The sequence below is a fragment of the Aspergillus terreus genome, genomic scaffold, assembly GCF_000149615.1.
Source record: "Aspergillus terreus NIH2624 scaffold_1 genomic scaffold, whole genome shotgun sequence".
Lineage (NCBI taxonomy): Eukaryota > Fungi > Ascomycota > Eurotiomycetes > Eurotiales > Aspergillaceae > Aspergillus > Aspergillus terreus.
Window position 1 is genome coordinate 951,720 of NT_165972.1, and position 24,154 is coordinate 975,873.

General features: G+C 54.6%; 7 protein-coding genes across 7 annotated transcripts; 4 read left to right on the forward strand and 3 right to left on the reverse strand.

Moving 5' to 3' along the window:
* Positions 1-927: 927 nt before the first annotated feature.
* ATEG_00333 (putative RNA export mediator Gle1) lies at positions 928-2,562 on the forward strand (the record flags this gene model as incomplete). The annotated part of the gene is made up of 2 exons (XM_001210419.1): positions 928-1,731; positions 1,792-2,562. The coding sequence occupies 2 exons, from the start codon at positions 928-930 to the stop codon at positions 2,560-2,562; spliced, it is 1,575 nt and encodes a 524-aa protein (XP_001210419.1).
* Positions 2,563-3,294: 732 nt separating this feature from the next.
* ATEG_00334 (F-box protein) lies at positions 3,295-5,094 on the forward strand (the record flags this gene model as incomplete). Its single annotated transcript, XM_001210420.1, has 1 exon — positions 3,295-5,094. The coding sequence occupies one exon, from the start codon at positions 3,295-3,297 to the stop codon at positions 5,092-5,094; it is 1,800 nt and encodes a 599-aa protein (XP_001210420.1).
* A 468-nt stretch (positions 5,095-5,562) lies between these two features.
* Positions 5,563-12,660, reverse strand: ATEG_00335 (putative myosin class II heavy chain (MHC); the record flags this gene model as incomplete). Its single annotated transcript, XM_001210421.1, has 3 exons — positions 5,563-12,128; positions 12,363-12,402; positions 12,631-12,660. The coding sequence occupies 3 exons, from the start codon at positions 12,658-12,660 to the stop codon at positions 5,563-5,565; spliced, it is 6,636 nt and encodes a 2,211-aa protein (XP_001210421.1).
* Positions 12,661-13,403: 743 nt separating this feature from the next.
* On the reverse strand, positions 13,404-14,485 carry bgt1 (1,3-beta-glucanosyltransferase Bgt1; the record flags this gene model as incomplete). Its single annotated transcript, XM_001210422.1, has 4 exons — positions 13,404-13,645; positions 13,704-13,864; positions 13,914-14,174; positions 14,226-14,485. The coding sequence occupies 4 exons, from the start codon at positions 14,483-14,485 to the stop codon at positions 13,404-13,406; spliced, it is 924 nt and encodes a 307-aa protein (XP_001210422.1).
* Positions 14,486-16,325: 1,840 nt separating this feature from the next.
* On the forward strand, positions 16,326-17,226 carry ATEG_00337 (emp24/gp25L/p24 family protein; the record flags this gene model as incomplete). The annotated part of the gene is made up of 4 exons (XM_001210423.1): positions 16,326-16,523; positions 16,684-16,891; positions 16,959-17,146; positions 17,209-17,226. The coding sequence occupies 4 exons, from the start codon at positions 16,326-16,328 to the stop codon at positions 17,224-17,226; spliced, it is 612 nt and encodes a 203-aa protein (XP_001210423.1).
* A 1,231-nt stretch (positions 17,227-18,457) lies between these two features.
* Positions 18,458-19,373, reverse strand: ATEG_00338 (DUF3237 domain-containing protein; the record flags this gene model as incomplete). The annotated part of the gene is made up of 7 exons (XM_001210424.1): positions 18,458-18,580; positions 18,635-18,654; positions 18,707-18,873; positions 18,934-19,073; positions 19,154-19,188; positions 19,248-19,275; positions 19,332-19,373. 7 exons carry the CDS (start codon positions 19,371-19,373, stop codon positions 18,458-18,460), a joined length of 555 nt encoding a protein of 184 aa, XP_001210424.1.
* A 1,219-nt stretch (positions 19,374-20,592) lies between these two features.
* On the forward strand, positions 20,593-22,329 carry ATEG_00339 (endopolyphosphatase; the record flags this gene model as incomplete). Its single annotated transcript, XM_001210425.1, has 1 exon — positions 20,593-22,329. One exon carries the CDS (start codon positions 20,593-20,595, stop codon positions 22,327-22,329), a length of 1,737 nt encoding a protein of 578 aa, XP_001210425.1.
* Between the last annotated feature and the right edge of the window lie 1,825 nt (positions 22,330-24,154).

The window sequence follows — 24,154 nt, forward strand, 5'->3', positions numbered from 1 at the left end:
ATCAATGCGAAGTACTCCGCACACCTTCAGTATCCTTCTCTGCAGCTCGACACGCCCCAGACTCATTGGAGGAAGAGCTCCTCACCTCACCTGAATCCTTCCTCCTCCATCCATGGATCTGCAGCTGTTTCCCCCCGGCTGAACATCTCCCGTACACCTCTCACCCTCGGATCCAGTTTAATTCAAGAAAATCATGAAGACCACCTGAGCAATCCGCTCCAATAAAAGCCACTTTTCCCACCGACCCACCAGAGCTCCCTATCCGTATCCGCGAGCCACTTGACAAATTCCATTGTGATGTGCGCAGGGAGAATCGCGATAGGTGCTGCATGAATTGTGTTGGACTCCATTATTAGATCGGAGGAAACATTCACATCGTCCACTGTCATGCCCGCATCGGCATCAGCATCAGGGTGATGAGGCGTCGGTCGATCTTATGATGGTCGTCATGATGCAAAAGGCCCCGTTTGCCGCTGCGTCGACCGAGGAACCAAACGCCCCCGTTTGCCTCGTTTGTCCCAAATGGCGATCCCGATTTCTCAGGCACCACACGAGTACACACCCCCCTGACTAAGCACTCCGTCGAACACATCCCGGACGGAATCACGGATTCGCGTCCCAGCCTTTTCTTTCACTGAACTTCACGCCCTTTTTTCTCCTTTCTTTCTTTCTTTCTCTCCACATACTCATTGTTCGGATCAGTCTCTACCTGTCGGATTACTGCACCAACTCCTTTCCTTCTTTGGCTCCAATCCGTCATTTCGTCGTCAAGTTTACTAGCCTCCGTTGCCAGGACTGAACTCCAACACCAATCAACAACCCCAAACACCTCCACAAGCGATGGTCCACCACCTCCTGTCGCCCAAGTGACCAATATTTACAATCGTCCGAGCTTCTCGTCCGGTCCTTCTCCCAGCCTACATCACAATGGGCCGCTCAAGCTATCCCCCACAACTGGACAGTCCCTCCCGCCAGCTCGTCCTCGATCTGGCCCGGGACCTGGAGCAACTACGCGTCCACAATACGGAGCTCAAGAAAGTTAAGGCATACGAGCGCCGTTCGTTCTACGAAAACCTCGATCGTATCGACAGCGAACTTGAAGCTCAACACAATGCCGCCCTAGACCGCGTCGCTGCCCTGCACGAGCGCGTGCTCGAGGAGGCCGAGGAGACCCTCCGCAGTCACCAGCGCGCGGTTGAAGAGGAGAACCGCCGGCGCGAGGAAGAGGCGCGGCGCGAGGCTGAGCGGCTCGCCAGACTGGAGCGGGAGAAGCAGGAGCGGCTGCGGCGAGAGCGAGAGGAGGCCGCAGCGGAGGAGGCCAGACAGAAGGCTGCCGCAGAAGCCAAGAAGAAGGAAGAGGAGGAGGCGAAGCGGAAGCAGGAGGCTGAATTGGCCGAAAAGAAGAAGGAGATGGAGCGGCAAGCGGAGGAGAACCGGCGACGCGAGGAAGAACAAAAAAAGGCCGAGTTAGAACAGGTGGAGAAGGAGAAGGCCCAGAAGCTCCAGGCGGAGCAACAGAAGAAACTTGGCGGCGGGCGGTTGTCTGAGGAGGAGGTGAAAGTCCAGGGTCGCTACGTCGAGCTGCATCGACAACTGAAGACACTGCGACAGCGGATGAAGGATGAGTCGAAGCAAAACCCGGTTATCAAGCAGAACCTGGGAGAGATCCGTCGGACGATCAAGAAATGTGTCGGTCAGCTTCGAGAAGGGAAGGGAACCAACAAGCATCAGGTACGTTAGGGCTTTTGTTCGATTTGAGACATCCGCCCAAAGCTAATTCGCCCTGTACAGATTCAGGAGATCCGGAACACTCTCGAAAAGGCCGCTTCCATTGCGGAGCCGACCGTCAACATCTGTGATTATTTGGCGTTTCCCCCGCCAGAGATTGCCAACTCCGGTGATACCCAGGTGCCCGCGATGTTGATCTACGGGTTGAACATCTTCTCGAAGAGTCTGATCTCTGCGCTTCTCACTGAAGCATCCCTCAATCAGGGCCACGCCGAGCCCGTCGGAATAGTGGCTGCACAAATTTTCTCCATGGATGCCTTCATCTACAAGGGCTGCCCTATGGTGGACATCTTGTGGGCAAAGTACCGGGTCGTGTGTCCAGCGCTTTGGGGTTTCTACGGGAACGAGAAGACCGAAGGTGGCCGCCGCGCCCTGGCTTGGTGGCGCGAATCTCCGGATGGTCCATACATCAGTGAGCAGGGCCATGCCGATCGAATGACAGCTCTGGGTGCGGGTTTTGCTTCCATCACCCTGCGCAACTTTGGCAAAACTCCCCGCAAGAACCCATTTCCGAACCACCTGTTTTGGTTCGCTATGCACAAGATTCTGAGTATTCCCGTTGACGAAATCCAAGAAACACATGTCATCCTTCTTTCGGCCATGTTGAAGTCGTCTGCGGAGAGGATATTCGGGTTCTTCGGACACATTGGTCTGGGACTGATGCGGAGAGCCATTGTCGACTTGCCCAACGCCCTTCCACGCCAAAGCATGGGTGTCAATCAGTTGAAGCTTCTCAAGGATCTGTACAAACGCGAGAAGAACATCATCATCTGAGCCACTAAAACTTGACACCACCCACCTATCCGTCCCGGTCAGCAAGGGGTAGGACGCAAGCCAACACGCCTTGTCGAGGGTTCTGGAAGACTTTGCTATTCGATAAGCCAACGTTGGCTTTCTAGCACTCGGCCTTGTGTTTGGCCACTGCACAGACAACTACTTAGTCACCGCTCTCTTCGCAGTCATCTGAGCGGTGAAGCCAGTTCATCAATGCATGCACGACGCCATGACCGACACAAATCTACCTGTCACATGGATTGGAGTCGATCACAACTTTCACCATCTCCAATTTCCAAGTATCAGACGGACAAGCCAGGTAGATTCGGCCTTATATTGTTGAATAATCCGATCTAATGATCAGATCTAACATCATCACTGCCTCTCACGGTTCCGGTCGGTCCGCAACCATGGATCGGCTACCGAATCGATGATTCGCTCATTGGGGATTCAAGATGAGCCTGCCTGGTTGACGCACATAATGGCCAAATCCAGTCGATATGCAGCGTTTGGGCCGAAACTACAAGTTTACCCTGGTTAAATATGGGGTCACTCCATGTCCGTTCCCGGATGCATCCCCACCAGACATCGACAGCGCCACATCTAATGAAAGATAATGGACATTTAAAAATACACTAGAACGCTACATGTCTTTCTCTATCACATCTTTCGATTAAGCCTCAAACAATTGACTCTCCGTTGCGGGTGCGAGCCGGGGAAGTAGCTAGGAAAATGGGCCCCCCCGATCCTCCACCAACAAATGCTGCGGCCCTGCCCATAGAAATCATCCAATCCATCCTCTGCTACCTAGACGTCGAGTCCTACCATGCCGTACGGCAAACATGCTATCCCTGGCGATCCGCAGCATCAGCCCCATGCATGCTCCGCAATGTTCTCCAGCAGGTCCCCGTGTCGCTGCCCAGCGCGTCAAGCTTACTGTCCACGGAGGAATGGAACAACTACTTCAGCCAGGTCGCCCGCCTGAACCTGCTGGGATACCGCAGCCACGTTGAGAAGACCGTGTCTGAGCGTGTTCTTCCTGAAGAATGCACCTCGTCGTCTGTTCTGGCGACCACGCCCGACGGCCGGCAGACAGTGGTTTTGCAAGGCGCGCAGACCCTCGTCTACGACAACACCGACAACACCGACAACAAACCCATTCTCGAATTCCCTCTGGCCTCCAGCCTGTACCCGCACTGGACATCTGTGTGTCGTGCCTTGATGGAGAACCGCAACGCCGGCCGCATGTCCGTCAACCAGCGGTACGCAAAGCACCGCATCGCCGTCTCCTCCACGGCGGCCTTTGTCGCCATCGGCCTGGGCCGAGTCATCCAGATATACAGTCTGCATGACGCCGACGACCGCAGCGTCCCCGCCGAGTACGTCCTCGGCCAGAGCGACATGGTCTTCGCCAGCAGCCCCGGCGCCGAGTACGAGGACACCGACGGCGTCGTCGACTCGCTCGAGTTCGCCGACCACGACCACCTCCTCCGCGTCGCCATCGGAAAGGAAACCACCATCCACCGGCCCACCCGCGTCCGATACCTGGGCCATCCCGACCCAGACGCCAGGCACACCAGCCCGCCGCCCTTCGACTACTGGCGCAAGCACCTCAACCACGTCTACCTCGACTCGGCCGCGTTGGCCGTCGCCCTCACGGGCGACGACGAGTACCGCTCCACTTTACGCGGGCTACGTCTCCTCCCGCGCACCTACCACCCTCGCTCTCAGCACGCCCGCCGCCGCCCACCACCCGCTGCCCCAGACGACAAACCCGGCGCGCGAGAGGACCGCTTCTTCATCGCGTCCCTGCAGACAGGCCACACAGACAGCTACTGCATCGGCCAGATGACACCCGCCGCATCAACCCCCGTCCGCATCCACCGCCTCTTCCCGTCCATCTATTTCCGCCCGGGCAACTCCATCCCCGGCACCCGCACCGAAGGCCCGCCGCGCCTGTACCCGCCGGTCCCGGCAACGGAGCGCGAACAGCACCACATGACCTACGGCCTGCGCGAGGTCGTCTCGCGCTGGAACGCCATCAACCTGCCCTCCGCGACGTTCTCCTCGCCGCTCCTCGCCGTCTCCAACGACCACCGTCTCCTGGTCGTCTACGAACCCGGCGCCGGCCACTCCTGCTGCATCGTCGACGGCGGATCGCTGTACGTCTATGCCATGGGCGACGGCGCCGCCGTGTACCAGCCCTCTGCGCTGCCGCTGACGGCCCCGTCTTCGTCCTCGTCGGCAGCGGGTGGCTCGCCTCTCCGCGGCGACGACGGGAGCGAGTCCGATTCCGAGACAGGGACCATTTACGACAGATTACAGATGGCCGTGGCTAATCCGTTCAATGATAGCCGGTACGAGCCGCCGGATATCATCCCGTCGTGGCCGTTTTTGCTTGACAGGACGTCGATGGATATTGAGACGCTGCATGTCGCTTCGTCGCGCGGGAAAGATGGCAGCCGGGAGTACACCGTTACAGGGCATTCCGGCAGCGACGTCATTCGGTGGCGGTTGAGGGGAGCTGAATAGTTTCATATTTGTGTTGCTAATTGTGTATGCATGTATCTACGCATTAGATTAGAACAGCTACAGCCGAGAACTGCGATATATCAATTGTATTATTATGTCCAATTAAGTAAATAACCAATATCTACACCACCGGCGACCCGGCGGGAATAACAGGGGTATAAGGGGATAGATAGTATGTCACCCGGTTGGAAAACAGGACTATCCAACGGACAGAAGGAAAGAGTAAGGGAAAGTAAAGAGCGACGAGTCGAGTTCAGTAACAAGACACTGCGAATCACGAGTAAATCGACAAGTGGTATCAGGGGAATAGCAAGTAACGCATGTCGAAACAAAAGATGGGTAGAAAATAACACACAACGAAGGGGAAAGATCGTAGCCATCAAATACAATTTTGATCAGTCCGACAGAACAGGCTGGCATGGTTCTGTCTAGTCAATGAAAAATCACATATCAAATAAAACAACCAATCTATGACATTATTTGCGGTCCAAATGGACCGTCTGTGTCCTTGGGCGACGCAGATACCAACCCGTCGGCGGTGCTTTCGTTCTCCTCGCCGAGAGAGCTCTCGCCATAGTCCGTCGGCTCCGCGTCATGGTCGTAGCTGGACCGACGGAGGAGGGGAGGGGTTTTGGGGGGCTCGCGCGATCGGCCACCCCGCGACGACAGGGGTCGCGGCGTGGTGTCGGTGTTCTTGAGAGGGCGGCTTTCCGAGGGCTGTCTCCATGCGGCGGTGGACGGACCACCGGAACTGGCAGCAGAACCCTGTCGAACGTGAGAGCTAGGCGGGGTCAAGAGGCCGGATAGGAACGCGCTGGCGTTGCTCTGTTTCGATGGCGTTTGTTCAGAACCAGAAGCTTCCCGGCCTTTGCGCCAGCTACCCCACGCGGCAGCGGCGGCCAGAGGAAGAGATCGCGGGGATGCGGTCAATTCCGAAAGAGAGCGGAGCGATGGGAAGCTCTGCCCGGAGTGTGCCCTTTCTCTCTCCTGCTGCTGCATCTGGAGATTTGCCTTCAGCCGAATAGCAGCGTCGCGCACGGCATTGTGGTCAAATGACGGCTGCGACACCATGTTGATGATATCCTGAAGGTCGTCAATTCGAACGCCGAGGAGCTCACGGAGCCAGTTGATCTCGGTGTCCTTCTCCTTAATCTTGAGCGGTGCGTCCTTGTCGACAGCCGCAACTTCTTGCTCAAGCTCCTCGATACGGGTCTCGCGTTGTTGCAGCTGGTCTTGAAGCACCAGAATGGACTCTCGCAACGCCTGAGGGGAAATCTTCTCGGGGACCGAAGTGCCCTGGTTGAATGACATCGATGGCGAGCTTGCATGTCCTGAAGAAGCACCAGCGGCCTTGGCCGACTGCGCGGCTTCGGCAGCAGCACGAGCTGCGGACTGCGCGATCTCAAGCTTTTCTTCCAGATGGCTGACACGGTCCTGTAGATGCTGCGCCTTTTCATCAGACAACGCCAGCCGGTCCATCAGATGGGACTCTGCGCGCTGTCTATCTTCGGAGGAGTTATGGAGGGCGCGGGCGTGACGCTCGCGGAGGTCATTGAGAACGCGCTCGTGCATCTTGCGCTGTTCTTCCAAGGCCAGCTCCTTAGACTCCATCGCAGCAGCAACGGCACTGGCTTTGGTTTCTGCAGCCTCCTCGAGAAGCATCTCATACCGCTCCCGAGCAGTGTCACTGTTCATCTGGACATTGTCGAGTTGACTCTGGAGGCGAAGGATTTGAGCTTCCAGCTCAGCACGAACAATGTTGACTTGGCTATTGGCAGCTTCGAGATCAGCTTCCATCGAAGTCCTGGTGCGCTGGATCTCTACGCGACTGCTCTCGCGGGCCTCATTGAATTCACGCTCGAAACGAGCGGCCTTCAATTCCAGATCGTGGTTCTCCAGCCGCAAGTTGGCCACCAGCTCCTCCAGTCTTGCGTTCTCCTGCTGGGACTGGCCGAAAATGAACTTCAGCTTCGCCGCCTCTCTTTCTTGCTGTTCAAGTTCACTGATGTCATTTTCGAGTTTCTCGCGCAGCTTCAGCTCCCGGTTGTAGGCAGCCTGAAGTTCGTTGTTTTTGGCCTGCAGCTCCTCATCGCGTCTGCGCCAAGAGGCCTGGTCGCGAGAGATATCGCGAGTCACCGCGACCATCTCATCCTGAAGGTGATCCAACTTCTCGCTAAGGTTATGGCGAATACTGAGGCCATCTTCGATGCGCATTTTCAGGTGATCGATGGTGCCCTTGAGCTTCTTGTTCTCCTCCTGAGTGCCATCAAGATCGCCCTTCAAGCGCTCGTTCTCTCGCTTCAGGTTGTCGCTGGTGTAACGATGTTCGTCCAGGGTCCCCTCGAGAGCAATGTTCTTCGACGAAATTTCGGCCAGAGTCAACTTCAGCTTGGCATGGTCCTGTTCCAGCGTATCGGCTCTATACTGCACCTGTTCAAAGTAGGGGATCTTCTCCTCCTTGAACTGGAGGAAGCGTGCCTCCGCAGATTCGGCCGCTTCACTGTGCCGAGCAGCATCTTCTTCGGCAACCTTCAGCAATCTCTGGAGTTCGGCGATCGAGTCCTGCGCCTCCCTACGAAGCTTATACTCCTGCTCGGCACGCTCGTCCGTCATCCGCAGCATGTTCTTCAAGCCATCAATCTGTAGCATGAGGCTATCGGCACCAATCTCCTCTGCATCAGAAGGTCGTGGTTGCTGCTTCATGAGCTGGGTGGCCACCACTTCCTGCATCATTTCTTTCAAATCCGCAGTGTGATCCTGGGCAAGCTTGTGTGCAGTCATTTGGTGAAGCTCGGCGATGCTGTCGCGGAGCTGCGCCAGTTCAGATACTTCTGGCTTATCAGCTTCCGGATGAGTGTCACGAGTTGCAATTGCGTCCATGATGACATTCTTCAGTCTGTCGAACTTGCGGTCCCTCTGGCGGAGGGGAGACCTTGCTCGGTACGACGCGCTCTCCTCGTATTCGTCGTCTTCGTCGTCGGCATCGCTCTCCTCCGCTTCTACGGAAGCACTCCAGGTCCATCTGTTTTGAGTGCTGGAAGTGATCGCAGCAACAGACTGCTGGATAACACCCAGAGCCCGCTCCAAGGGAGACAGTCGCTCATCAACAACGGACCCAATCAAGTCATTGATGCGACGGTCAAAGAACCGGCTTCTGTTGGCCAATTTCTCGCCCTCTCCTGAGGAGATGACATCATCCCAGTCGCTGATATGATCGTTCTGATGGATCAGTTGGCGAACAGGAGAGTGGGTGCCAGAAGCAAAACCCTTTGAAGGAGTGAACGAGCCGGGTGTCTCGGCATCGAAATCGAGTTTTGGAACCTCCAATGCTTGAGTAAGGGGACCTCGTCCCGGACTGGGGCTGGGCGGGTCGCTGCGGATGTCGACAGGAGCGTGGCGCTTTTCCTTGGACGGGCCCATAGCTGATTCTGGAAGACGGTTCTTGGGCAGAGGAGTTGTGATACGCTCGATGCCAACATCAGAATCATCATTGAGCTGCTCCATGATGGCATTCAATTCCTCTTCATCAGGGGAATCGTCCGAGGAATCATGTCCCACGGCACGCTCCCTCTCGATAGGAGCTTCAGGCGCCTCACTGATAGCAGGCTCCTTTTTACCCAGAGCAGATTCTGTCTGTTCTGGTTTGGGCGATGTTGGAGGACTTGGGACAGCATATCGAGAGGCCATAAGGTCATTCTTGGCTGGCGTTGGTTCGGGGGCCGGCTTGGGCTGCTCGACGGCCAGGGGAACAAACTCGGGAACAGCGGGCTTGAATTCAAATGGTTGCGCGGTGGGAGACAGCATGGAGCTCTTGGGGTAGGACTCTTCAGGCTCGAGGGTATGTTCGGGCTCCTTCTGAACAGGAACGCCGGCTTCTAGCGGCTGGGTCTCATCCAAAGCGGGCTTCTCCAGAGCAGTCTTCTCATCGGAGACATCGCGAGTCGGCTCTTGAGCCTGCTCATGCATGGATGTATCAGCCGTTGCGGCGACCTTCTCATCTTTGGTGTCAGATGGCGTCCAGGTCGAAGCTTCGCTGACGGGCGTCTCCTTTCGGTCGACTTCTTTATCATCGCGAGAGGAAACAGGTTTCACTTCCGCGTTGGCATCGCCTTCAGGCAGAGCATTCTCCTTGCCATCCGCGGGTGTATGCGATGGTTTGCGAGCGTGCGTAGGCTGAGCATTTGTCGACTCCGCCAAAGCGTCACCCGGCACACTGAACTGAGCCTCCTCGTCAGAACCCGCATCACCACGGCGGGCGCGCTTGTGGCGGTCAGTTGGGGCGGAACGGGAGTTCTCATTATCTCCTTCATCATGGTTTCTCTTGTCATGTCCACTATCTGGTCGTACGATAGGAATGGCCTTTGACTTCTTGGCAGGCTTGCTGATTTCGGAGAGGTCGACGTCTCCAAAGATCTTGGTCCGTCCTGGGGCCGGCTCCACCGTAGCTGAAGAATAAGCACTGGCGGTTGGGTCGAAAGCGGGAGCCGCCACATTAAATGAAGCAGACGAGAATTTGAAATCTCCAGTTCCAGCGTTCTGGCCTCCGTTGAAGCTCGAACCCGGAGTGAACGAGGGTGCCGCAACGTTGAAAGTGTTCGCTGAAGGTTTGAAGCCAGGCCCGGAACCGAATGTAAACATAGGATTGCGCATTGCAGGAAATTGCATGGAGCTACCCTGGAATGGATACGGGTTCGACGAGGTTGACGTCTTGGGGTCGAACTCCTTGGCGTCGACATTCAGTGTCGACGACGACAGCTTGGAACGATGACCACCACCATAGGAGCCAGCACTCGGTTTCGGCTCATGCCAAGGGATGTGGTTCGCAAGAGGACCCTGAGGTGTTCCGGATAGACTAGGATTGGTATCAATGTCCGAGCCTTCTTGCGTGTTGTCACCTAGATAGCTTCCACCGTAGAACTGATGCACATGCTGAGGCAGATGCTGAAGATTGCGATCGCCACTTCCAGACAACGCCCAGCGAGACTGTAGGAGTTCAGATCCTTCGAGGTTACGGGGAACATCCCGCTCGCCCTCATCAAGCTGTCGGTTAATGGATTCCTCCAGGTGGTAGTCATTGGGAGAAATCTGATCCAGACCTTTCTGGAGTGTCTCGCTCAAATTGTGACCGCGGCTGTGACCGCGAGGGGTCGGCTGAGCGATTTCAACGGTGGAAGCATGGAAATGATCAGGGTTTGGCGGTGGGGTTTGGACGGGGCGTAGGGTATGATCTTCTGCAATATGATGTTGCGTATCCATGCCCATTTGATCGTTGAACGGCTCTTTGGATGGCAGCGGGGCCTCGTGCAAGCCAGGATGGAAGATACCTTGATCATGCAGCGGTGAAACGGGGGACATCATGGAGGTCAAGTTGGGCAGAGTGCCGGGAATGGTTGCAGCAGGGCCTCCTTGGCGGGCATTGAAGAAGCTTTGGGGTGTGAGGGCGCCTTGCGCTGGAGGAGTAGGCTGGAATGGCATATGATATCCATGCAAGAGGTTCTGCTCCACACCCATGAACGGTGTTTGTATACTGAACGGCGAGGCTGGAGAGGCAATAGAGCCGATGCCGTTGCTCACGTTTGCCGATTGGTTCAGCTGAGGAGAGAAGGCATGAGGGATGGACAGTGGGTTGCTGGCGGCCGATGCCGTCGGGATGGGAGGCGAAGACACCAGGCCAGGGAAGGGGCCCATCTGGCTCATGGCAGCGGAGGCCGGTGAGACAGACGGGGGCGGACCATCACCCAAGTCGACTCCAAGAGCCCGTAATTTCTCCTCTTGGAGATGAGCCACATATGCATCCCACTCCCCTTTGTTTGGGAAACTGACACCATAGTTTCCGGTCCTGTAGTCTTCCAGGGCCTCGGCAGGGTCAGGGAAGAGCGGCCGACTGAGGCCTCCGAGATGGGTGTCCGACTCGTCGTCCTGCGTACATATACTAAATCCACGGGTGTCATACCCTTCATCTTCCCAGTTCTTCAGTCTCTGTTTGACATCCTCCTGGGTCAACAGGCGGTATTCAGTGCCTCGCTTATCCTCCAGGGGAAGGGCAATAAAGCACGCCTTACCACGCCAAACCAGCTTTTTCTTCAATCTTGGCAGCGTCGGCGTGGAGCTTTTTACCGGGCTCGCTGTCTTTGTCTCGGTGGGTACTGCAGCCTCCAGGTGTCCTCCCTCGTCTACTGGCGGAGGGGGCAATGGCTTCTCGACCGGAGAAGAGCTCTTGGTCGTCTCCAGTTGCGGAGGATGCTGCGTTTCCTGTGGTTCGGTCATGGTGATCGATTGAGGGTCTTTGTCGTACGCAAAGCCCCAGAAATCCTCTTGTCGGAGAGTGTCTTCTCTTTTATGCTGATGTTCTTTGGTCCGTTGGCGGCTCGCGTGTCCTTCCAGGCGGTCTTTCCGGCTCACAAAATCGGCCAAGGTCGGAGTTTTCAGGAGATCGCTACTGTCGCGCGAGTCTTGTTCCAGACCCAGCCAGTCGTCCGACGGATCGTCCGCGAAGTGATTCTGGGCCGTGAAAAAGGAGGGCGCTTCGCTTCCGGAATCGTCACTCAGCCAGTTACTGCGTTCCGTCCGTGGCTGCCCGGAGAGGTACTGATTGATCCAGTCCTGGGTAAAATCCTTGATCGACTTTCCCCCTTTCCGACCTGGCACGTCGCGTTTCGGAGAACGGTTGAAGATGCTCCCGCTGAGGGCGGATGGTCTCAGGAGCTCGGGGTTAACTGACTCGATGGTGTTGGGAACACCACTGCGCATCGACGCCGGGGAGCTATCTCTGGACACACGACCAACACCCGCGTCTTGACTCAGGGACCAGGACAATCTCCGAGGGCTGGGTGCGGCATACGGCGACCCCCAAGCGGTGGTGTAGTAGACGCTACTTTCGGTCCGCCTGTTTTCCGGAGACGAGGTGGCCGAGTCCCAGGCGCTGCGATACTTTTGCAGCGGGGGTAGCGCGGACGGCGTGTTTGAGGTGACGCTGCGGTCCCGGGCGGAGGTTGGCTGTTCCGGGGAGCCAGCGGCCGAGGCACTGGAGATTCCTGGAGATGGAAAGGCCGAGATTGATGGGACGGTGGAGTGTAGATCGTCACGTAGAAAGGAGGAGGGGTCTGTGGAATGCGGCGGCGGAGAATGCGCCGAATTGGCGGAAGATACGGAGGGATCGAGATCTAGCCATGAGGGAAGGGAATCAGTTGGGTGGACAAACGATTGAGACGAGGAGATGAAATATTCATCGTTTCATGTTCGTCATGGGACGTCCAACGGTCACATACCTTCCGTGTCGACTCGTGCAGCAAGCACTCGCTTGCTGCGCTCCTTATCGTCCAGAATGTTGAAGCATGGAAATCAAGCAATCCAAATTGAAACCACCTCGCTGGGGCCTCGGATCGGCACACGAAAGGGGACCGTAACGGGGTGGATGGGACGGCGAGAGAGCGTGGTGGAGGGAACGATGGGGGAGTAAACCCAGTTGTCTTCAGGGGCGGATGGATCCCGAAGACCGAGTTTCCAGACAGACAGACGGAGCAATCACAGACAGACAGCCAGGGTATGCGGGAGAGACTTGGACATGGCGCATACGCAGGATGGCTGGATCGAGATGGAGGACAGGGGGGAGGAGGAGGAGGAGGAGAAAAGTAGGTTAGGAAAGAGAGGTTGAGGTAGTGACGAGAAGAAGATGCCCTTAATTTTTTAGTTCATCGGAGGAGTCGATATCATAGGACCATCCATTTCTAGGTGGTTTCTGCTGGTAATCGGATTACCCCAATACCCCCCGTTCGGTATGCGCTGTTACTTACCGACGGGTATCGATGGTACGAGGATCGACCGCTTCATCGACACGCCATGATTTCTTGGTCGCGTCATTTGTTTCCCTCGACCCGAGCCTGCTGGTGTCGCAGTTCCCGACATCCTATTACTGCCTCCCGACGCGTCAAACACCGGGGATGACCAGATGACCATCTTCCCCAACATCAACAAATATCCCGGGTAGGATCTGGGGACGCGAGGGACCCTTGGTTCGTGCCTGTTGTTCAGGGGTAACCTGACGCTACGAACCACGGTTCCTCGGCCGACTCCTCCACTATAGTTGCCCGCCCACCGTCGGATGGTCGAAACTTATGTATAGGCCATTATTCGTGTTCTTTGTCTACTGTTGGATACTCGGATACAAGTTGCGCAACGCAAGGTAACTGCCAGTGTACAATCAAGTGAACATATGCATCACTTCAACTGGGATATAGACACAATAGATTTACGAGAAACGAAACCCTCTAGACTTTGTCAACCACGCGGAACCTTTTGAGAAAAGTCCCTCAGTTAGTAGGGCACTGGAGGTTGTTCCACTTGGGCTTGCGGTCGGAGGTGAACAGACCCCAGTGAGTCTCATCCGAGGCCTGGCCATTGTCACCAGTGCTCTTCGGCTTCCAGGGCTCATCAAAGGCCTCGAAGTAGAAGACATCAATGCCCCATTCAATCATACCGCAGACAGCCTTCTTGTAGTACTCCTGAGCGAGTGCGGTGCTGGCCTTGGCATCGCCGTAGTCGCTGCCACCGTCTAAAATTGCATGTCAGTCCGATGGTCCATGATCTCGCCGGTCCCAGGTGAAACTTACCCGTCGGCCAGCCGGTCTCACCATTGCCGAACCGGATGTTCTTCGCGTTGTCGCCCGCAACCTTCTCAATATGGGCCTTCGCCTGAGCCATGTCGTCGAAGTAGGTGTTGGTGGCATTGTCGATCTTCTGGCCCTGCCAGTACGCGAAGCCGTTGGCCAAGCTGAAACCGTTAGCCAGATTTCAATTGGCGTGCAGAGATAAAAACTCACAAGTAGTTGACCTTGCCAGAAGTGATGATGGGATCGGCCGTGCCGTCGGCGAACTTGTTCCAGCTGTCCACGGTGCCGATCGTCACCTTGGGAAACTTCTTCTGGACGGTCACGATCCGCTCCAAGAGAACCTGGGCGGTGAGGCCTCCACGGTAGAGGACTTCGGATCCAACGGTGATGGCATCCACCACATCTTCGTTTCCGGGAACGCTCTTGCTCAGGGCCTCCACATCCTCGTCGAAGGATTGCTGGTAGTCAGGCCTATAGAGCGGTTAGATTATCGCCCATAACACGCTACGTGGGGAGTCATACCAGACGCCCAACACAACTTTGAAGCCCTTCGCCTTGGCGGCGGGGATGATGTTCTGGGCGGTGTGGCAATCACTGGCGGAGTAGGTTCGAACGAGGGTGGTCACCTCCTTGAGGGCATCGAAATCGGTCTGGTAGTCCTTCGAGGTCTTGCAGCTCCCATCGGCGTTCTTGTTGCCCAGAGCGAAGCCCAGGGTGCCACGGTCGGCGGAGACGGCCGGGAGAGCGGCGAGCAGGAAAGGAACGACGCCGGCAACACGCATTTTGGCGGGCGAAGTGAAGAGGGATTCAAGGACTCGGAGTCGGGAATTGGTGGAAAGTAGGGAACGGATGTGCCTCTCGGGTCAGATAATCAGTGCGTTGAAGTACCGACAATTGGGATTGAAAGAATGGATAAGGAAAGAAGGGATTGATTGAAAGAATGACAACAGCGATAAGGAATGACTGTTGAAGAAAAGACGAAGGGCAAAAAAGAAGGGAGGAAGAAGATGAATGTCAGGAAGAGGGTCGTGTGGAGAAGAATTGCCTCCTGAGGGTCTTCGCCCTGACTAACAGTGGCTACGGCGTTAAGGTGCCGGAAGTCAGGGACTGCCCAGGGACAGGGTTAGGTAAGACATCCCTCACCCCGGTAGGCCAATCGACCTCGGCCAGACCGTCGTGCGCTCCACTAAGCCCCCGGCGATCCCTATTAACTACCCTATTATTATTACTGGCGCAACCGAAGGCTTCTATTTTCAGCGTCGTCATCAACGTTCTGGATTTCCTGGAATCAAACACCGCAGTCGTACAACTAGACACCGCGCTGGCAATACGTGTATGTGTCTTTTGTTGATGAGAGCCTTGGTCTTGTCCTACCCATTGCTGGAATCTAAAATTAGCCATTTCTCTGTCAATTGTTTGCCTAACCCTAGTTGTTATCGCATCCACGGTAATTGCCTGCGAATATGCTCAGTCGCTAGAGCTCTTACAAGCCAGGCCATCAATATCATATAAGGACCCTTGCGGTTAGTTACTATATTTGTTCCCACGAGCAATAGTTTCATGGCAATACAACGAAAAACCTCCATTTACGCAAACTTATATACTACGGGCGTCATGGAATATCGTCAGGTAGATAGATGCAGCGATACGCAAAGCCCCCCTTACAATACATAGGCTAAGCACTGAATAGTGACTAGTTACTAGGTAGGGATTAATTGCGGCATATTGGCTTGATAAATGATTGTCCAGGGGCTACAGCCTAGGCCGTAAGTCATCCGGTACAATATCCTCTCCAATGGTTTTTGTTCAGAAATTCAACTTTAAAGTCCATGTCCAGAGCTGGTTCCTCTTTGGTACTAGATAAGCAAGGACAGTCTCAATTATCCGAGGAACTCGCTATAGAACTGAGAGAGGTATCTTCGAGACAATGAGCTAAGCTATCCCCCTGCTCAAACTAGACTCTCATGATTAAGCCAATTAAACCGGAGGACTGACAACTGACAACTCAGCACTCTCCTTATATATTTGCACGAACTAAGCTCATAAGGTATTCTTTGGTCTCGCATCATCCCTCAGATGATCCTCACTATGATACTTACAAGGTGGACCGAAGTTCATCTGGTCTTCCGGATTCAAAGCTGATATCATATGTGTCTGCTAGAAGCCCATGGAGTGGTCTGTCTGGCTAAGCTTTCTGATGAGACGGATCTCAATGAAGACTGGTGATACGATAATGCTTTGGTGTGATTTGTGAAAGTCAGCATGAGAGCGAAGGGTCCAGTTGTTGATGCTGAGAATTATCGAATACTAGGTTGTTAAAGAAACCAAATAAATATTTCCCATATAATCAATTGAATCTTGGACTTTTTCCAGTCGAAATTATCGAGAACCTAGTTTCCTAGGTAAACCTGCGTAGATATTCTGGATCTATGTAGGAGTAGGATGTGTATGTGGTCCGAGCGTCTAACTTTACCCAAAAGAGACGAGACCACCTTGCGCGTCGGAGATTCAATTCAACCTGAGCTGTCCGAACAGTACCACCACTTCCACCACAACCACGCCCCGTCACCTCTCCCTAATACCCCGGCAATTAGCTTGTTGGAAGGACGACCATCACCCACCATGCGCTTCTCCACAACGACCCTCCTGGTGACCGCACTGGGATGGTTCTCCGCCGTGACCGCACACAACATCCAGCTCAAATCCCACTCCCGCGAATGCTTCCACGAGAACCTGCACCGCGGCGATCGGATGACCGTCAGCTTCCAGGTCGGCGACCGGGAATTCGGCGGCAGCGGCAACCTCGAGATTGACTTTTGGGTACGGTCCCCCCTTTTGTTTGGCCCGGTCGAGATCGGTGGATTGGGCTTGGAATTGGGATACGAACACTGGTCGACGTTTGCACCGATCCCAGGATGAAGAACTACACCTCGCAACACATTGTTGGATGGATTAATGCTCACGTTTGTTGATGCTGTAGGTCGAGGACCCCTTGAACAACCGTCAATACTACAAACAAGCCATCTCCTCCGAGGACTACTCCTTCGATGCCCACGCCGACGGAAAATACGTCTACTGCTTTAGCAATGAGGGCTGGACCTCCAACTCCAAGGAGGTCTCCTTCAACGTCCACGGAATCGTCTACGTGCCCGAGTCGGAGATGACCCAGGATCCCCTTGAGGTGGAAGGTATGGACCACCCGCGAGCGACGCATACCCCATGAGGGCCCCCACAGCTAACACCAATTCCGTATAGTCCGCCGGTTGTCGGAGGCGCTGGCCCAGGTCAAGGATGAGCAGTCGTATATCGTGGTGAGAGAACGGGTGCACCGGAACACGGCAGAGAGCACCAACGCTCGCGTCAAGTGGTGGAGTCTCTTCCAGCTGGCCGTGCTTATTGGCGAGGGTATCTTCCAGGTGTGGTGGTTGAAGAGATTTTTCGAGGTGAGAGTCGCATGATCCCTCTTTGACCTCTACACAGCACCCGGCTGACAATGACATGACAGGTCAAGCGCGTTGTCTAATGTACGTTGCATGTTGATGACTATAGCATCTGCCGCAGAGCGACTTATTCGAGAAGACGAAGTTTTTGGATTGTGTATTAGTTTAAAGGCTCAAATCAGATGAATTCATGAACCCGCAGATATGTCTGCAATCCCTACCATTCATCCGCGATCTAGCAGCGGTCTTCTCTCTGCGTCGTTAATGTCGTCCTCAATCTCTCCTCCGCTTCTCTCCATATCGCTGGGTGTAGCCTGCATGGCAGGGTGTCGTAGACTCCGCGGTCTCAGCCTGGATATCCACGAAGCGTAGCTGCCGCCGGCGTGCTTCTGTCTCCGCGAAGTCATCACCTGTTCCCATGCCCATACAGCCAGATAACCCAGTCCGATGGCGGCCAACGTCGCCGCCACCGATACTAGGGCTGTAAGAAACGTGAACGTGCTCACGTTGCATCCGAAGGTGGTGGTGCGGAGCTCCCATCGCTCTTTCGATCCCAACGGGCAGATCTGCGAGGAGCCCAGGGGGGATAAAATGGCGAGGGATGCGCGGTTCGGGACGCAGGTCGAGCTCTTATGCGTGATTTGTCAGTGTAACCCTTTGCACACGAAATTTTTGAGGGGGTTCGCATGGTATGTGAATTCTGCGGAGGGGCGATCATTGCGGGAGAGATATATAGATAGCCACGTACCACAGCGCACCAACTGCAGGCCGCATCGCCTTCCAAACACCATCCACACGTCTGCCGTCGCCAACAAACGTAGAATAAAGGATCCTCCGTATCGAGGGGAAAAGTCGCGTTCGACTCCATCGCCTGCATGGACTTTTGCGTCACGTCTACCGGGAGTTCCATCTTCGAGGACGAACAGTATGAACGGGCCGAATTGGAACTTGGAACCTGTGGGATCTCACAGGCCACTGGCAGGGGAATGAGCTGTCATTACTGGCGACAAACTCCTGCTTGTGTTGATGATTTATTTATGTATGGGTGTCTGGGGATGTGCGGGGTCTGCAAAGAAGGCAGGCAAGCTTATCGACAAGGTCTGCCAATTTATAGGCCCGGTTCTGCCCTCCGATTGGGTTACAACTATCTCTTCGACCACCAGGCCATTTGATTGAGGTCGCTTTTCTCTCAGAAGGACAAGATCTGTCAAATTGTATTTCTCACGTCTCTCTGCTTCCATGGTACTGTTCCCCTCATACAAACTTCTGACTTGCGTCTCTTTTTCGTCAGAGTCACTATATGCAATCCATGGCTTAGCCGTGAACCACCTGGCCCACCCGGTACTCAACCACAATCGACTTATCGCTGCCAACATTGAAGCGTCCCTGGCCGGCAAACACCCGGTTCTCGAGGTCCTTGTAGCGCTCATCGCCAGTCTGTGCTACGTCAATCTTCCTGTCTCGGATATTTAGGGATATATATTATCTTACCTCGAAGGTGAAGTGGGTGACTGAGGACTGTTAGCTGATGCATACCTCAACGATATCGTGTCTATCACTCACAGGAGTTACCAAACGCTGTCGAACCCTCACCAGCAGTCCCAGAGAAGACGGCCTTTTCGCCGTCGCCAAGGGTGACAACACCGGTGTAGTTCATGTACAGAAGCTGGACAGGAATATGAATAAGTGAATAGCCCAGGTTCGAGAACGAGATGACATACCGCGCCGTCCTTGGTCCTATAAAGCATTAATCAGATACCAGATCCGTTGTCAAGAGCATAGGAACTTACTTCAGCACACCATGCGCATTCAGCCGCAGGTGCTGGCCGTCGGGATCCGCGTGGATATAATCGTTTCCGACGCCTTCAAATTCGGCATCGATGGCCGGGGAGAAGCCATCGGCACTCCTCACGGTGCCTCCAGTCATGGGCTAGACGCCACCGAGTCGGTTAGATGCTGTCATATCCAAGAACAGAAATGCTAGAAAGTACGCTGGAGTTGGTTACATACCACGACCTGCAGGCTGGCGGACCGCGAGGCGCTCCCTATGGGAATCAGCTTTGTCTTCCCAAATCTTTATATGTAATTGATTCATCCAGCATACCAACCGCCATAGGAGGAGCGATCTTGACCTGTTCGAGAGTTGATTAGGGATCGAACGGATTGAATACACTGGTCCGTGACTTACCAGGACCGTAAAGGCCGGCTTAAGCGAAGGGAATCCAGACATGATGGGATGAACAATGTGATTTGGATATGGATGTGTGGACGTTGGATAATGGCTCACGGAAAGTGATTTATCGAGTTGTTATCAGGGAGAAGACGAGATGGACCCCGCACCCGCACTTAAGGAGGGGCCATCCATCCGGACCTTCCACAAGTCCAGGTATTGTCTTCCTCCATGTGAACACCGCTATTGAGAACGCTGATGCGAGGGTGTTTGTTCCATGTCCGGTGCCTAGGTAAGGGAGCGTATTAATGCCGACCACCGAACCACGGCAATATCTCGATCCATGAGTGGTTACGAAGTTGCTTCATCCATGTATGTTTACATACGCAGACGTCTTCCTCTTTCGGATCATAGTGGATGGCTTTAGAAAAGTACAAATGAGCCGCAAATACTTGGTGGATGTTCCAACCCAACTAAGCTACCTGACTACCTAACGTTGACTAGTTGATCACGCAAGCTTTATCACTCCCAAGGTCCTTTGTCCATCACCCCCAACACCACCAGTCAGTCCCGATTGTTGGCCCACGTGGATCGACAGTGCGACCGGAGAGGAAGATCCCGCTTGCATCTGAAGATGGAGATGATACTGTGGAGGGACAGTCAGGCGACAGTCCCATGGGGATCTATCGGGCGATTTTGAATACGGTTTTCAAGGTATAAGACGGCAGACATTTATGAGATGCGAAGTCAACGATCCTCAATATCAAGTGCATATTCCAGACACCTCAGGCGCTAAGGCATTCGCGGGTGCGCTATTCCCAATTTGCTCCTGATCGCCGCCATTCCGGTTCGGGCGAGAACTAAGCCAAGTCGGTGACGTTATTACCACGCGCTCGACTGACTATTATTCTCTGCAAGCTGCCGCAGCTTCAGGAGCTTCCCTCAACACCATCCACCCCGGTCGCGTGTGTCGTTTCTCTATCCGGGTGTATGCATCCGAACCCACTTGACAAGACCACCGATTGTGTCTCCCGCTTGTCGGGATTGCGCCATTCATAAAAGCACCGATGATTCCCATCCACCAACTTCCTGGTCTGCTCCTGCTCTCGACCAGTGTATACGCCATACCATTCTTCGACCAGAAACCTCTGATTGATCATGCGACTCAGTTCAATGCCGATCGAGAAAGTATAGCCAGCGGCGGGGGCTCTCCTCGGGGGCTGACGGGGCGTTTTCTGCACATCACAGGTATTTTTCTTCTCCTCGCCTTGGGCGCCCAATGCCGCGCGAGTGGCGACTTGTGAGGGACGAAGCTGACTTTCAGTCAGATTTTCACCCAGACCCTCATTATAAATCCGGAACTGACCCGGACGACAAGGCCTGTCATCGAGGACACGGCTCCGCAAAATACTTTGGCGCCGCAGGAACCGATTGCGACACTCCCCTCACTTTGATCAACGAGACCTTCCACTGGATTGAACAGAATATTAAAGACGAGATCGATTTTGTCGTATGGACGGGAGACTCGGCCCGCCATGACAATGACGAGAAGATCCCCCGTACCGAGGATGAAGCGACGCGGTTAAATCAATACCTGACGGACAAGTTCATCGACACCTTCCGCCACGATGATTCCCCTCATGGCCTGTCCATTCCTATTGTGCCGACAATCGGGAACAACGATATCCTCCCCCATAATATTTTCAAAAGCGGCCCCAACAAATGGACGAAAAAGTTTCTGGAGATTTGGAAAAAGTTCATCCCCGAGTTTCAGCGTCATAGCTTCGTGGAAGGTGGCTGGTACACCATCGAGGTGATCCCCAAACGGCTGGCCGTCATCAGTCTGAACACGATGTACTTCTACGAATCCAATTCGGCCGTCGACGGATGCGAAGACAAGTCGGAGCCCGGCTTCGAACATATGGAGTGGCTGCGCGTGCAGCTGGAGTTGCTGCGTTCTCGCCAGATGAAAGCGATCCTGATCGGACACGTCCCACCGGCAAGATCGGGGTCCAAGCGGAACTGGGATGAAACCTGCTGGCAAAAATATGCCCTCTGGGTGAACCGGTATCGAGACGTCATTGTTGGCAGTCTTTACGGCCACATGAACATCGATCATTTCATCCTTCAGGACAGTCACAAAGTGAAGATCGTGGATGATGACGACTCTTCTGCTTCCAGTGACTCTGATGAGATCTCGGTTCGGTCTCGCACGGATTATCTGTCCAGCCTTCGGGATGATTGGTCTAAGATGCCGTCTCCCCCGGAGGACGCCTCCATTGCTGAGGAGTCCCTGACATATCTTGACGGCGACTCGGACCCGCAGATACTGGGAAAGAAGAAGCGCCGATTCCTGAAGAAAATCGGAGGTCCGTGGGCGGAGCGATATAGTGTGTCTCTGGTGTCCCCGAGCGTGGTACCGAATTACTTTCCCACGATGCGAGTCATCGAGTATAACATCACGGGGCTGGAGAACGCCGCTCTCTGGGCGGATACTGTCTACGATGATGCGACAGTTGCAGGTGTGCCGTCCGACGAGGACGAAAGTGCATCAATGGAGAAGGAAAAGAAAGGAGGGAAGAAAAAGAAGAAGCCGGACTTTAAAATTCCCGACCCTCCTTCATCCTCTGCTCCCCCGGGCCCGGCCTATTCAAATCAGCCGTTGACCTGGCTGAGTTATACGCAGTATTTCGCCAACCTCACTCGGATCCACGAGGAGATGTCTGAGCAGGACGCCTCGGACGAAACGGGGCACGATGAGGTTCTTATGTACGAGGTGGAATACGACACGAAGAACGACGAGATCTACAGAATGAAAGATCTTACCGTCAGCAGCTATTTTGAACTGGCTACCCGGATTGCCGACAAGAACCCACCCAAAGGCGATCGGGTTGATGGCTCTTTAGATCCTCAGCAGAAGAAAAAGAAGCATAAAAACCGGGTGTGGCGGACGTTCTTTAGGCGAGCGTTTGTGGGTATGGTTGACGATGATGACCTTGATGATATCGATTCATAGACGGTTATACTTGCATTTGCGGACGGATTGGTTATGCATTCTGTGTCATTGGGTTTCTTCGTTTGTATATAGCCATTAGGTATAGTGATTGTTTATATTATGGCCATGGTAGTCCATGACGTCTGTCCACGTGAGACTGTTGGTAAACCGGTACATTCTTCTTTCCTCTCTACCCCTCTCTCCAACCTCCATCCCCACAGTCATAGCGCCTCGCAATCTGGCGGTGAACTTCTGGTTTCACTAGCTGCCCCCTAAGTGAGACTAATACGAGACCGCAATATTGGATTGAGGTGAACTCGATCGAGATGACTGTCGAGCGCTCTCCCACGCGTACACGGCAGACGCCTCATGTCACCAATCTATGGACCCCCGCCAGGCACAATACAGAGCCTCTTCCAGTCTAATGCAGGCGTACATCCCAGTTGTATCCGCATGAGGCATTGTTCATGGCAGGGTCCTGCAATCCCGTCACGTGGAGGAAAAGAGAATACCATCGCCTGGCTGTGTGATCCTCCAGACAATCTACTCCGCAGTACGGGGTACATGATTATTGGGAACGCGACGGAATAGAAGCCTGGAGCTCATCCTCATCATACCCACATCAGACCAAGACAAAAACTTCATTTGTCCATTCCAGCCAGTCCATCTCCAATTCGTCAATTGTTCCGACGCCACGCTGGCAATCTACGCTGCCAGCTGTCAACCCGGGTGAATTCCTGCGGCCCATCTCCGAGCAAAGGAAGCGCGCGCGGACGCTGAGCTGCCGCCCTAGTTTAGTCGACTAGTCCGTCTCCAGCCCGGGCTGGGTCAGGCACGGAAATCATGCGTTCTGTGTTGTCTGCAGAGCCCAAGTGCGACCTATTTTTGCCAGAACGAGAAGAGGCTGGGGACCGGTGGTCCACCGTGCTATTCCTATCTCATCACTGGGCCGGCTCCAACGCTGCAAGGCAGGGAAAATCAGCACTCGAGCGCTGACACGTATCGCCCTAGCGGATGCGCTGTCCTCCCGCCTCATGGTCGGGGTCTGGAGGATGCCCGCAGCCAATCTGCCATTGTTATTATTTTTCCACTGGAATTGTATTTCATCATGATCCTCATGGGTTTTCGGTGCCCCTATCAGTGCGCTTTCTGCCCGATCGTCCCATATGGCATTTTATTGGGAACCCTCCGCTCGGACGGATCCCTTAGAACCAATTTGGGCTCTACTGTACGGAGTAGCGGCTAGATTCAGTCCTTGTGTTCTGTCTAGTCCAGCACTGCGGCCCTGTAGGTTTTGTCGGGGACACGAACTGACCTGGAGCGACACCTTTTCCCTTGCGTTGCGCTTCTCCCACCGGGCCATTTTAAATGTCAATCCGTCAGTGCACGAGGGGCAGCGATCGGAAAAACCCACTTGTGGTCCATCGTGGCTGATATCGTGTCTCGCTAACTTGGCCCTTTTAATCCTCGCAAACCGCCATTGATGACCTCACAGCTGGCCACCAGAACCCGTCGCCAGTCCAGCACAGCCGGGAAAGCATGAATTGACGTCTTGCCACGCCAGGTGCTCACAATGCGTCCGAGCTCTCTACTTGACACCTACCAGCTCCTTGCCCTCCGTCTCCCTGCTACCTGCTCCCTTGTGTGCGCCTTGCATTGTTAGCCTCATCCCCTTATATCGAGCTATTTTCATCGTTGCGCCTCAACACCGGGCCAATTGTGTGCTGTGGTTGCATTAACTCGACTGCTCTACACCTCTGGCCCTTCTATTTTGTTTTCGCCTTGTACAACAGAACACCTGCGCGTCTCGTCATCTCCCATAAGAAGGTCCTCCTGGGACCCTATG